The 13109-nt window shown below is 43.1% G+C and overlaps 1 protein-coding gene across 1 annotated transcript in view; it reads left to right on the top strand.

Annotated features, from left to right (window-relative positions):
- LOC124043357 (retinoic acid receptor alpha-A-like) overlaps positions 1–13109 on the top strand; it is a 124197-nt gene that overhangs the window by 42418 nt on the left and 68670 nt on the right. Inside the window, exon 3 of the mRNA XM_046361891.1 lies at positions 12285–12426. Coding sequence (XP_046217847.1) covers positions 12285–12426 — 142 coding nt within the window. The remainder of the gene's footprint in view (positions 1–12284; positions 12427–13109) is intronic.

Raw genomic sequence — 13109 nt, 5'->3', positions numbered from 1 at the left:
TCCTAAACTCTAGGGCAAAATCCTAAACGCTCCTCGTCTCCTGACGCAGGTGAAACAGCCGTTCACCCGCCGCCCGACCCTCGGGTGGATGGTAAAAACAGCTCGGAATCGGCGGGTGAACTCTGGGTAATTATCCTTAGCCTAGTCCGGACCATTCCACACTGCGTTGGCCCACTCGAGGGCTCGCCCAGTCAAGCAGGAGACGAGGGCGCACACACTCTCCTCTCCAGAGGGAGCAGGACGCACGGTAGCCAGGTATAGTTCCAGCTGAAGGAGGAAACCCTGGCACCCAGCCACCGATCCATCAAACTCCCGTGGGAGTGTCAGCCGAAGAGCCCCAAATTCAGATGTGGTCGCAGAAACAGGAGGTGCTGGAGAAGGGGTTGCTAGAGATGAGGTGGGGAGGCCACTCCTCTCCCATCGATCCATTCTCTCCATCATTTGGTCCATAGCAGAACCAATCCGGTGAAGCACGCTGGTATGATGGAGGACCCTCTCTTCCATCGATGGGAGAGGAGACGCTGCTGCTCCTGCTGATTCCATGGGTGTTGGATTCTGTCACGTCTAATCAAGGTGGGTGGAATCAGGCGCAGAGAGCAGATAACGATATGAAGTTTATTCTCCGGTGAACAAAATAAACACGGTCAACCCAAAAACACACAGGGTGAAATTATCCAAAATAGGATAACAGACTAACCGGAGAATAATAAACACAATAACACCGACAGACGAAACGAATGACAAAACAAACAATCCCACACAAAACAAGGGCGGGACAACCTACATTATATACAGACACTAATTAACTAAACAACACACAGGTGAAAACAATCAGACAAAACCAACAGATACACGAAAAGGGATCGGTAGTGGCTAGTAGGACGGTGACGACGACCGCCGAGCACCCTCCGAACGGGCAGGAGAGCCAACCTCGGCGGAAGTCGTGACAAATGTGGTTCTGAATATAGACCGCAGCACCACCTTCGTTGGCATTTCTGTCTTTTGAGTAGATGTTATAACCATTTATTGTTACCACTGTATCAACAAAGGTATTATCTAAGTGAGTTGAATGTCATCTGTTACAAGCAAGTTATTGACTTCATGGACCTTGTTTCTTAGGCTCCATATGTTAATATGGCATATTTTTAGCACTTTTCTGGGTTGCTTGATTGTTTTTAATGCTTTACACGGAAGCTTATCAGAGGTAGACTTACTCATGTTATTAACATTGGTGCTGATAGTGCAGAGTTTTTAATTTGAACTTTATTTAACTAGGCAAGTCAGTTAAGAATGCATTCTTATTTTCAATGATGGCCTAGGAACAATGGGTTAACTGCCTTGTTCTGGTGGCAGAACGACAGATTCTTACCTCGTCAGCTTGGGGATTCGATCTTTCGGTTACAAGTCCAACAATTTAACCACTAGGCTACCTGCCGTCCCAGAGTGAGCTGCATAAAGTGGTCTTCCTACTATTGCACACCGCCTCAGTGCTAACAGTGTAACTCTGGTTTATAGGCTCATGATTACTGCTTACAATAGCTGTAGGATAAACAGATGTATTTGGTGAGGTTAGTGGTACATAAATTAAATTACTTACATTGTTTGCCAATGTCCCTAAGATCATGTACATTTGATGCAGCATTATGCCGACTCATTGTCACAATGGTAGGGATTATCTGAGCTGGTCTTGGATCATTTACCAGTCATTGTTTCAACGCAGCCTTGAAATGCGTGGACAAAGTCCAGGAGCCAAGATGATTTGGATGGACATCTGTCATTCCTGTAGAGTATCTTCTGTTTCCAGAAGGTGTCAAAGTTATCAATAAAAGTGACTCCAGCAGAGCTACAGTAGTCTTTTAGCCAGAGGTGTAATGCCAGCAGTCTGCTGAATCTTTCACACCTGCGGCCCAACGATGGTATTGGACCTGAAATTATTGGCCCTTTTTATGGAGTCTTTTAATGCTAAAATCAGTTCTTTAAAATCAATTTTCTATGTTCCGAGTTAGCCCTCCTGATGTCGTTTGACCCCACATGGACTACGACAGTGTCAGCTCCCGGCATCTGTGGTAGAACAGTCAGAAGCAGTCATGTTGTGTCCTGTACTCGTGCTCCTGGGTAGCACAGGGCTTTTGGAGAACGAGATGTTTCTCACCATAGAGCTGCCTATGATGACAGCTGGTGACGTTGAATGGGCCGGGTCTCTCATGCAGCCTCACGGTCTGGTGAGGCTGGGAGCTCAGAGGATCTGAACCCGAGGTAGAAGCCACCGGAGAGGGAGACAGAGCCGAGGACGAAGACACAGATACCTCCGGATCCGATCTTGATTGGGAAGCCACCACGGACGAAGGCACTTGAACCTCTGGAACCAGGGTGGCAAAGCTGTTTCTGGTCTGTGTCAGTTCCGGGCTCAACATCCCCCCTTGCCAGGGGACGCCTTCTTCGACCTCCACGGCGAGTGACGTACCTCCATGGCTGATTGGTTGGGTCTAGATCTGCTCCATTCTGCAGGGAAGGGGAGACCCATTCAGGGATGGAACCCTGCCTAGCATGGGCCAGTCGGCTGTGGAGAGCCGACACGGCGGCAAAACTTCCACCAGACCAGAGCGGCATCCGGCTACTAGGAGGAAGAAAAATAGAATGTAGGTGGGCATGGGTTCCCCAGTAGCTTATGTAGGTTTGCTACTTGCTAGCTAAGAGTAGCTACTTCGATCCTGTAGTCCTCCACAAGCAAGCAGTTGCTACATTGAAAGTAAACACAGCTTCTGTAACGTTGGAAACGATCAATAGCGGCCTCTGTTTGAGACCGCCGAGCCAGCTAGGCTAGCTGGACTTTCGCGTCTCTCCCCCTATACAAAATCTGCCATGATCCCGGGACAGATAGCAGCACTCACACCAATTTAGCCCAACATCGCCGCAGGATTCAAAGTAAAATAAAAGTATATAAAAACACCGTCAGCTTTTAAGCCGAGGTCTTTAGTTCAGGTTTCTACTTTCGACAGGTTTCAATTTCAGCGTTCGACAGCATTCAACAACAACAAACAAACGTTGTGCTTTGATGACATCAGTGTCGCATTAGCAAGATATTTGCAGTTCTTCATGGCTAGCGTTATATCTTTCAAGAAAACTGCAGTAGAAAGGATTATCTAAGCATAACGAGCAGCTCATTTATAGACACAAGATTCTACACCACAGACCAATCTGAAACTCATCTCTCGGCATGTCCAGCTCCTTCATTTTCTCAGCCAATCATGGCTAGCGGGAAGGTTCCTTTCTTTTTCTGTGACTAAACCAACTAGGCTCATAATTTAACAACTTTATTCGTATTTGCAGATGGTATACAAATTTGTTATTAAAGCACATGAAAGTTCAAATGTTCCAGAAGGCATTTCTGACGAAAAACGCAATTTGCTAACATTTTTTTAAAGAACGTTCAAAGAACGTTTAACCTACTAATAACCTATTTATTTATGGTTGCGTAACTTCACTGTTGTGTAGTGCAAACTATTTTATTTTTGCTGGTGTAAAGATCACGGGTCCTCCTCAACTCGGCACTTCATTACTTGAAGTTTGCCAAAGTAACCCTATCTCTGGCTGGCCTGAGTTCCTCCTTCATCTGCGGAGTGTCTTGTCCAAGCTGCTCCTTTTTGCTCTTCGCCTGGCTGTCAGTGGCAGCTCAACAATCTCAACGTTCTCTCTATCGACCTCAACACCCAATCTACTCACACGCGCAAACACTCACATTCAGACTCATACATACACACTGTCTATCTCTCCCCTTACCTTCGTTGGCCTCTAATTTATTTTCTTTTTTTTGTCAGAGAAAATGACCGTTTTTGTGGTATTGCTTTGTGCACTGATTTTACTGAACTCTAGAGAACTCATTTCGAATTTGTGTCACTACCAAAGTCTAATGGTTTTAAATGACTGTTTTGTATTGTATTGTCTGGAAACTCACTTGCAGTAGGTCTCTTAAAAAAGAGAAGCCGTGCAAGGTTATTAAACAGAGGTGCAACCTAACCCTGGCCCCGATATGCAATGTCTCCAAACCCCCTCTGATTTTAAATCAAGATCTGTTTTTTTTTTCATTTCAATGTACGCAGAGCAGCCTGTTGTCAAAAAATTGATGGCGTTAGGATTTGGGCTAAATCAACTGATGCTGATGTAATTGTGTTTTCTGAAACCTGGTTCAGCAAGTCTTTTTTTGATAAGGATATTTGTATAAGTGGTTACAATGTTTATCGCATTGATTGGGTTAAGAAAGGTTCGGGTGTGGCTATATATGTCAAATCTAAATTCCATGTAAGTGTGGCAAAGTCTGAAACTATTTGTAAACAGTTGGAATTTCTTGCTTTGAATATTGAGGTTTCAAAGGGCCTCTCTATAACTGTGATTGGCTGTTATAGACCCCCCTCTGCTCTCTATGACTGTGATTGGCTGTTATAGACCCCCCTCTGCTCTCTATGACTGTGATTGGCTGTTATAGACCCCCCTCTGCTCTCTATAACTGTGATTGGCTGTTATAGACCCCCCTCTGCTCTCTATAACTGTGATTGGCTGTTATAGACCCCTCTCTGCTCTCTATAACTGTGATTGGCTGTTATAGACCCCCCTCTGCTCTCGGTGATGCATTTTATTCTTTGACGCACCTTATGTCTAAACTTCTTTACAGTGAAATGATCTTGATTGGTGATCTCAACTGGTGTTGTTTAAAGCCGGTGTCTGATGATTTAAAAATGTTTTGGAATTCTATGAATCTTACCCAGTTGATTAACTCAACCACTCACCCAAATCTTAAATGCCCAGATAAATCTACCCTGATTGATTTGATATTGACAAATGTTCCACATAAATATTCTGCGGTTGGTGTTTTTTGTAATAATTTAAGTGACCATTGTGCTGTTGTTGCTGTTAGAAATACTAAGGTTCCAAAGACAAACCCACGTTTTATTCGTAAGAGAAATTTTAAGTGTTTTAATGAGCAGGCCTTCTTTCATGATTTGTTTTATTTTGACTGGAGCAAGATATCCCTTGTGTGGAAACTGCCTGGAAATTCTTTCATGATGGTTTTTCCCAAATAGTAAACAAACATGTCCCATTCCGCAGGTTCAGGGTTAAAGGGCGTGGTTAATCCATGTTTTTTTTTCTGAGCTGTCCTGTATTATTCACAACCGTATTCTAGCCTGGGCTAAAGCAAGGAAATCATGTTCTGATGCTGATTGACTTATTTTTAGGCAGTTACGAAACAAGTGTTCTTTTCTTCTCAGCAAGGCCAAGTCTGAATATTTTATGTCTGTTACCACTGATAACCTGAATGACCCTAGAAAGTTTTGGAAGGCTATTAAGTCTATGTCTGGTAACAGTAATGTTAATGAATTATTGTTGTGTGTTTTGAAGGTCTCTGTTGCTAAATATGACAAAACTGAAATGCTGAATTGTTTCAATGAGCACATTGTATCATCTGGTAGGTTGTTTGATTCAGTGTCCTCTGCCTCTGTACAACTCTGTGTGGATGAACCAGTGAGAGCTGGTCAAATGTTTAGCTTTTTGCCATTCTCAGTGCAGGTGGTACATAAAGCCCTGAAATCCTTAGATCAGAAAAAGCCTGCAGGTCCTGATTTTTTGGATCCCTGCTTTTTAAATCTGGCAGCTGATTTCATAGCTGAACCACTTACATCTCTGTTCCATCTAACCCTGGAATGTAATGAAATTCCAAAGATCTGGAAATCAGCATTTGTCCTACCACTTTTAAAAGGGATAGATCCAACTCTTTTAAATGATTATAGGCCAATCTCAAAACTGTCACTCCTGGTGAAAATACTTGAAACCCTTGTAAGTGAACAGCTAAAATAGTTCTTTTTACTAACTTTATTTTATCAATGTACCAATCGGGCTTCAAGAAGAAGCATAGCACAATTACAGCAGCCATGAAGGTTTTAAATGATATCACTGAAGCTATTGATGTCACGGCTTCAATAAGTAGTGAGTGCAGGAGTCAGGCGCAGAGAGCAGGGTAGTGCAAAAGATGTGGATCTTTAATATTCCCAAAAAACAGAGAGACGGTCACGCCACACACACAAGGGCGCGTAAAGTCCCAGTCCAAACAAACAGGACGAAACTGATCGGAAAAAAGAAACCACAAGAATAATCAAACTGAAAAACAATTGTGTCAATTGAAGCGTATCCTCAATACTGAAAAAACTAAATTAATGGTGTTTACTAATGCAAGAAATAGACCTCTGAACCTATCACCTATTACTACCTGTCAGGGCAAGGAGATTGAGGTTGTAACCTCATATAAATATCTTGGAATTTTAATTGATGACGGCCTCTCTTTTAAATTGCGTGTTCAACAATTTACAAAAAAATGTAAACTGAAATTGGGATTTTATTTTAGGAATAAGGCCTGTTTTTCTTTTGAAGCCAGAAGGAGGCTAGTATCAGCTACATTTATGCCTTTACTAGACTATGGGGATATTTTATATATGAATGCTTCCGCTCAGTGTTTGAGACCAATTGACACTCTTTACCATGGCACTTTGAGATTTATTTTAAACTGCAAAACCCTTACACACCACTGCACTTTGTATACCAGGGTTGGCTGGCCTTCTCTAGTCACTCGTAGGCTCCGTCACTGGTATACTTTTCATTACAAAGCCATTTTGGGTTTACTACTTTTTTATTTGTGCATTTTTATTGTTCAGAAATGTGGTGGGTACTCTCTTCGTTTGCTGGACTTTATCCTGCTAACTGTTCCAAATGTCCGAACTGAATTTGGTGAAAGGGCTCTTATGTACTCTGCGCCATCGTCTTGGAACACCTTACAAAATACTTTTAAACTGGAAGAACTTGTCCCGATTGGTGTTTTTAAATCACTGATGAAGGATTTTGAGGCTGATTCCCTGACCTGTCAATGTTTTTAATTTGCTGTTTTATACTCTTGTGAATTCAATGGTTTTTACTAGATTACTTGTAGTTTTTCATGTTGTCTGTCTGTAATTTTTTTGTAATGACTTGGTGCTGCCTATCTTGGCCAGGGCGCTCTTGAAAAATAGATTTTAATCTCAATGAGCCCTTCCTGGTTAAATAAAGGTTAAATAAATAAAAAAATGGCTCTCCTGTGAAGTCGTGACATACGCCTAGTTTGCTGAAACAGGTCGCATTTCCTTCCACGGGGGCGTGGGGTGAGACAGGGATGCAGCTTGAGCCCTATCCTCTTCAACATATATGGTGCATTTGGAAAGTATTCAAACCCCTTGACCTTTTCCACATTTTGTTACGTTACAGCCTTATTCTAAAAAACATTTAATATTTTTTCCCCCTTATCAATCTACTCACAATACCCCAATATGACAAAGTGAAAACAGTTTTGTAGACATGTTAGCAAATGTATTAAAAATATAAAAACAGAAATACCTTATTTACATAAGTATTCAGACCCTTTGTTATGAGACTCGAAATTGAGATGTTTCTACAACTTGATTGGAGTCCACCTGTGGTAAGTTAAATTGATTGGTCATGATTTGGGAAGGCAAACTCCCACAGTTGACAGTGCATGTCAGAGCAAAAACCAAGCCACAAGATCAAAGGAATTATCTGTAGAGCACAGAGATAGGATGTGTCGATGCACATATTTGAAGGTCCCCAAGAACACAGTGGCCTCCATCATTCTTCAATGGAAGAAGTATGGAATCACCAAGACTCTTCCTAGAGCCAAACTGAGCAATCAGGGGAGAAGGGCATTGGTCAGGGAGGTGACCATGAGAGAGCTCCAGAGTTCCTCTGTGAAGATGGGAGAACCTTACAGAAGGATAACTATCTCTTCAGCACTCCACCAATCAGGGCTCTATAGTAGAGTGGTCAGACGGAAGCCACTTCTGGAGTTTGCAAAAGGCACCTACTTACTTGAAACAAAATTCTCTGGACTGATGAAACCAGGATGAACTCTTTGGCCTGAATGTCAAGTATCACATCTGGAGGAAACCTGGCACCATCCCTACGGTGAAGCATGGTGGTGGCAGCATCATGCTGTGGGGATGCTTTTCTGCGGCAGGGACTGCGAGGCTAGTCAGGATCAAGGGAAACATGAACGGAGCAAAGTACAGAGAGCTTCTTGATGAAAACCTGATCCAAAGCGCCCAGGAACTCTGACTGGGGTCAAGGTTCACCTTCCAACAGGACAACAACCCTAAGCACAGAGCCAAAACAACGCGGGAGTGGCTTCGGGACAAGTCTTTCAATGTCCTTGAGTTGCCCAGCCAGAGCTTGGACTTGAACCCGATCTAACATCTCTGAAGAGACCTGAAAAAAGCTGTGCAGCGGCGCTCCCCATCCAACCTGACAGAGCTTGAGAGGATCTACAGAGAGCAATGGGAGAAACTGCCCAAATACAGGTGTGCCAAGCTTGTACCGTCATACCCAGGGAGACTCAAGGCTGTAATCACTGCCAAAGGTGCTTCAACAAAGTACTGAGTAAATGGTCTGAATAATTATCTAAATGTCATATTTCAGTTTTTGATGAGGGATTTCTTTTTAAATTAAGTTTAGAATGAGGCTGTAACGTAACAAAATGTGGAAAAGGTCAAGGTGTCTGAATAGTTTCTGAATGCTCTGTATATCATCAAATTGCCGATGTCACTAGAACAGTCTGCCGCACCGGCCTCATTCTACTAGAATCTGAAGTCAAATGTCTACTGTTTGCTGATGATATGGTGCTTCTGTCCCTAAACCAAGGTGGTCCTACAGTAGCACCTAGGTCTTCTGCACAGATTCTGTCAGACCTGGGCCGTTAAGACAAAATTAATGATGTTGAAAGAAAGGTCCAGTTGCCAGGACTACAAATACAAATTCCAGCTAAACACTGTTGCCCTGGATTACACAAAATAAAAATATATACCTTGGCCTAAAAATCAGCGCCACAGGTAACTTCCACAAAGCTGTGAACGATCTGAGAGACCAGGCAAGAAGAACCTTCTACACCATCAAAAGGAACATAAAATTCGACATACTAATTAGGAACCCATTGCCCTTTACGGTTGTGAGGTCTGGGGTCCGCTCACCAACCAATAATTCACAAAATTGGACAAACACCACATTGAGACTCTACATGCATAATTCTGCAAAAGTTATCCTCTGTGTACATCGTAAAGCACCAAATAATGCATGCACAGCAGAATTAGGCCAATATCCCTAATTATCCAAATCCAGAAAAGAGACGTTGAATTTTACAACCACCTAAAAGGAAATCATTCCTAAACCTTCCATAACAAAGCCATCACCTACAGAGAGATGAATCTGGAGAAAAGTCCCCTAAGCAAGCTGGTCCTGGGGCTCTGTTTACAAACACAAACAGACCCCACAGAGCCCCAGGACAGCAACACAATTAGAGAAAACAAAAAGATAATTACTCAAAATTACAAAACAATAGAATGCTATTTGGCCCTAAACAAAGAGTACACATTGGCAGAATACCTGACCACTGTGACTGACCCAAAATGAAGGAAAGCTTTGACTATGTAGAGACTCAGTGAGCATTGTAATTGAGAGAGGCCGGCGTAAGCAGATCTGGCTCTCAAGAGAAGACAGGCTATGTGCATACTACCTACAAAATGAGGTGGAAATTGAGCTTACACAGATTACACAGATGACACAGAAATACCACAGTGTGCCATCACAGCAGCAAGTTTTGTGACCTGTTGCGACAAGAAAAGGGCAACCAGTGAAGAACAAACACCATTGTAAATACAACCCATATTTATGTTTATTTATTTTCCCTTTTGTACTTTCACTATTTACACACCGGTACAACACTGAATATAGCCATAATATGACATTTGAAATGTCTCTATTCATTTGGAACTTTGATGAGTGTAATGTTTACTGTTCATCTTATATTGTTTATTTCACTTTTGTTTTTTATCACTTGCTTTGGGAATTAAACATATATTTCCCATGCCAATAAAGCGAGAATCAGGTAGGTAGAAAGAGAGTTAGAGAGAGAGAATCAGGTAGGTAGAGAGAGAATAATGTAATTAGAGAGAGAGAGAGAGAGAGAGAGAGAGAGAGAGAGAGAGAGAGAGAGAGAGAGAGAATCAGGTAGAAAGAGAGGGGGAGAGAATCAGGTAGGTAGAGAGAGAGAGACAATAACGTAGGTAGAGAGAGAGAGAGAGAAAGAAAGAGAATCAGGTAGAAAGAGAGGGGGAGAGAATCAGGTATGTAAAAAGAGAGAGAATCAGTTAGGTCGAGAGAGATAAAGAGAGAGAGAGAATCAGGTAGGTCGAGAGAGATAAAGAGAGAGAGAGAATCAGGTACTGTACGTAGAGAGAAAGAGAGAGCATCAGGTATGTAGAGAGAGAGAGAGAGAGAGAATAAGGCAAGTAGAGAGAGAGAATCAGGTAGGTAGAAAGAGAGAGCGATAAAGACTCAGGTATGTAGAAAGAGAGCGAATCAGTTAGGTAGGGAGAGGGAATCGGGTAGAGAGAGAGAATCAGGTAGGCCGAGAGAGATAAAGAGAGAGAGAGGTACTGTAGGTAGAGAGAAAGAGAGAGAATCAGATATGTAGAGAGAGAGAGATAAAGAATCAGGTAGGTAGAGAGAGAGAGAGGGAGAGGGCGAGAGAGAATAAGGCAAGTAGAGAGCGAGAGAGAGAGAATAAGGTAAGTAGAGAGATAGATAGAGAGAATATGGTAGGTGGAGAGGGAGAGGAAGAGGAGAGAGAGAGAGCAGATGTAATGATTAAGTCTGGGTGCATCGGGGTGTGTGTGTGTGTGTGTGATAGTGCTTCCCTTGAGGAACACAGAGATGAAGAAATCACAGCATCTGTTGACTGCTGCTGCTGCTTCTGTCGCTGCTGAGAAATCACTTCACAAAGACTCTGAGGAACGCACACACACACCGATGCATGCACACACACACACACCAATGCACGCACACACACCGCTCCAAGGACTTTTATCCTGCCCTGCATGGTCACAGGGATGGGATTGAATGAATTATTACTACATTAGCCTTGGGTTCCGCACCCAACCTGAATACATTGCGTGTTGTTTCTGTTTGTGCGTGTGTGTTATCTATATAGTAGAACAGAGAGGTAATGTATAAGAAGGTACTCTGCTCAGATTAGCTAGGATAAAGACACACATGTGCACGCACAGACACTCAGACTCACAGACACACACACACACACACACACACATGTAGATCAGGCAAGAATAAAGGCATCTATTAAGAAACTGAATAATACCAGTCGAGGGGCGGTGTCCCTGAACTGGTCACATGGTGTTGAAATCCCAGACGTGATTGGCTAGTTGTTGTGGGCACTGCGGGAAGGGACTGTTATGTTGACGGATGTTTGAGTCTAAAGCAAGATGGGGCTGCTACACACACACACGCTACAGCATCAGCCGTTTCAGCCCTGTGCGTACGCCATCTAATCCGTTACCCATCATGCATTCTGCTCCCATAATGAAAACGCAAGGTCCCATCTGTCACAGAAGCCTATGGCAAATGGCAGAGGCCCTCTCGCCTGAGAGGGCCTGGATGATGGAGGATCATTGAGAAGGACCCCAGAGCCACAACAAATAAATAACAATTGAAACATCTTTAAGGAAGCTACTTGAATTCCTCCTGTTTTCCCTCAAATTCCTCTCATCTCTCTCACGCTGCTCTGACTGTGTTGGTAGGCAAATGATGCTTCTTTTGAAGCAACTGATACAAGACAGTTACACCATAGTTGTTTTTGGACATACTGTAGACGTAAACCATAGGGGGGGTCATTCTCCTTCTGTTATAGTCAGTTACACCAGCGTTCTCAGAAAGTCACACCAATTCAATGAACATCACTTAAAACACCATGTTAACATCCCCTACAACGCTTCCCCTTTCCTCTGATTACTCACACAGACACACAGACACACAGACACACACACACAGACACCACAAATGCTTGTTGCTATGACATCCTGAGCTGAATGCAGTCGAGGAAGATTTGTATTTATTAATTGTATTTAACCTTTTATCCAGTGTAACCATGTTTTACCAGATAGACTGATCCCTCTCTCTTTTCCTCTCTCTCTCTCTCTCTCTCTCTCTCTCTCTCTCTCTCTCTCTCTCTCTCTCTCTCTCTCTCTCTCTCTCTCTCTCTCTCTCTTTCGCTCTTTCTCTCTCTCTCTCTCTCTCTCTCTCTCTCTCTCTCTCTCTCTCTCTCTCTCTCTCTCTCTCTTTCTCTCAAACTCTTTCTCTCAAACTCTTTCTATTTATCTCTCTTTCTCTCTAACTCTCTCTCTCAGGGTTTTTTCCGTAGATCCATCCAGAAGAACATGGTGTACACGTGTCACCGGGACAAGAACTGCATCATCAACAAGGTGACCAGGAACCGCTGTCAGTACTGCCGGCTCCAGAAGTGCTTTGGCGTGGGCATGTCCAAAGAGTGTGAGTCTTTCTCTCACACAAACACACATACACACGCACATTCGCACACACACACCACTGTTACTACTGATGGGAATGTCCAAACAGTGTTGGTTAGTTTGTCTCAATCCCACATCTCTAATCCCAAACCACGCCACTAGGAAAGTTTCCTGGAATAACAGGAATCGAGGGACCCCTAGTCTTGATCAGAGGTCATATGCTACACACACCATCCTATCCATCCTTTAGATGATTTAAACACACCTACACCTACACACACACACACACACACACACACACACACACACACACACACACACACACACACACACACACACACACACACACACACACACACACACACACACACACACACACACACACACACACACACACACACACACCTACACACGTCCACATTTTCCTATTCCCCTAGTGTAGGGGTACGTCAAATAAAAAGGTCATTCACATTAAAAAATAGATACAAATTCAATTCAAGCAGTTCATTTATATTTTCCAACTGGGCGGTACATTTGGGTGAGTTTTTGTCTCGCCTGAGTAGCCTCGTTCCACTGCCAAATTTTTTAATTCAACCTTCTAGTGTTCAGCCAAGTAACAACACAATGTCAAACAGGTAGCCTAGTCAAATAATTAACATCTAATCACATTAACCGCTACTCTCTCGCGGGAATTCCACTGACGGT

This window comes from Oncorhynchus gorbuscha, linkage group LG09 (genome assembly GCF_021184085.1).
Source record: "Oncorhynchus gorbuscha isolate QuinsamMale2020 ecotype Even-year linkage group LG09, OgorEven_v1.0, whole genome shotgun sequence".
Taxonomy (NCBI): domain Eukaryota; kingdom Metazoa; phylum Chordata; class Actinopteri; order Salmoniformes; family Salmonidae; genus Oncorhynchus; species Oncorhynchus gorbuscha.
The sequence above is the reverse complement of the archived record's forward strand: the minus strand, read 5'-3'. Positions and strand labels throughout refer to the sequence as shown.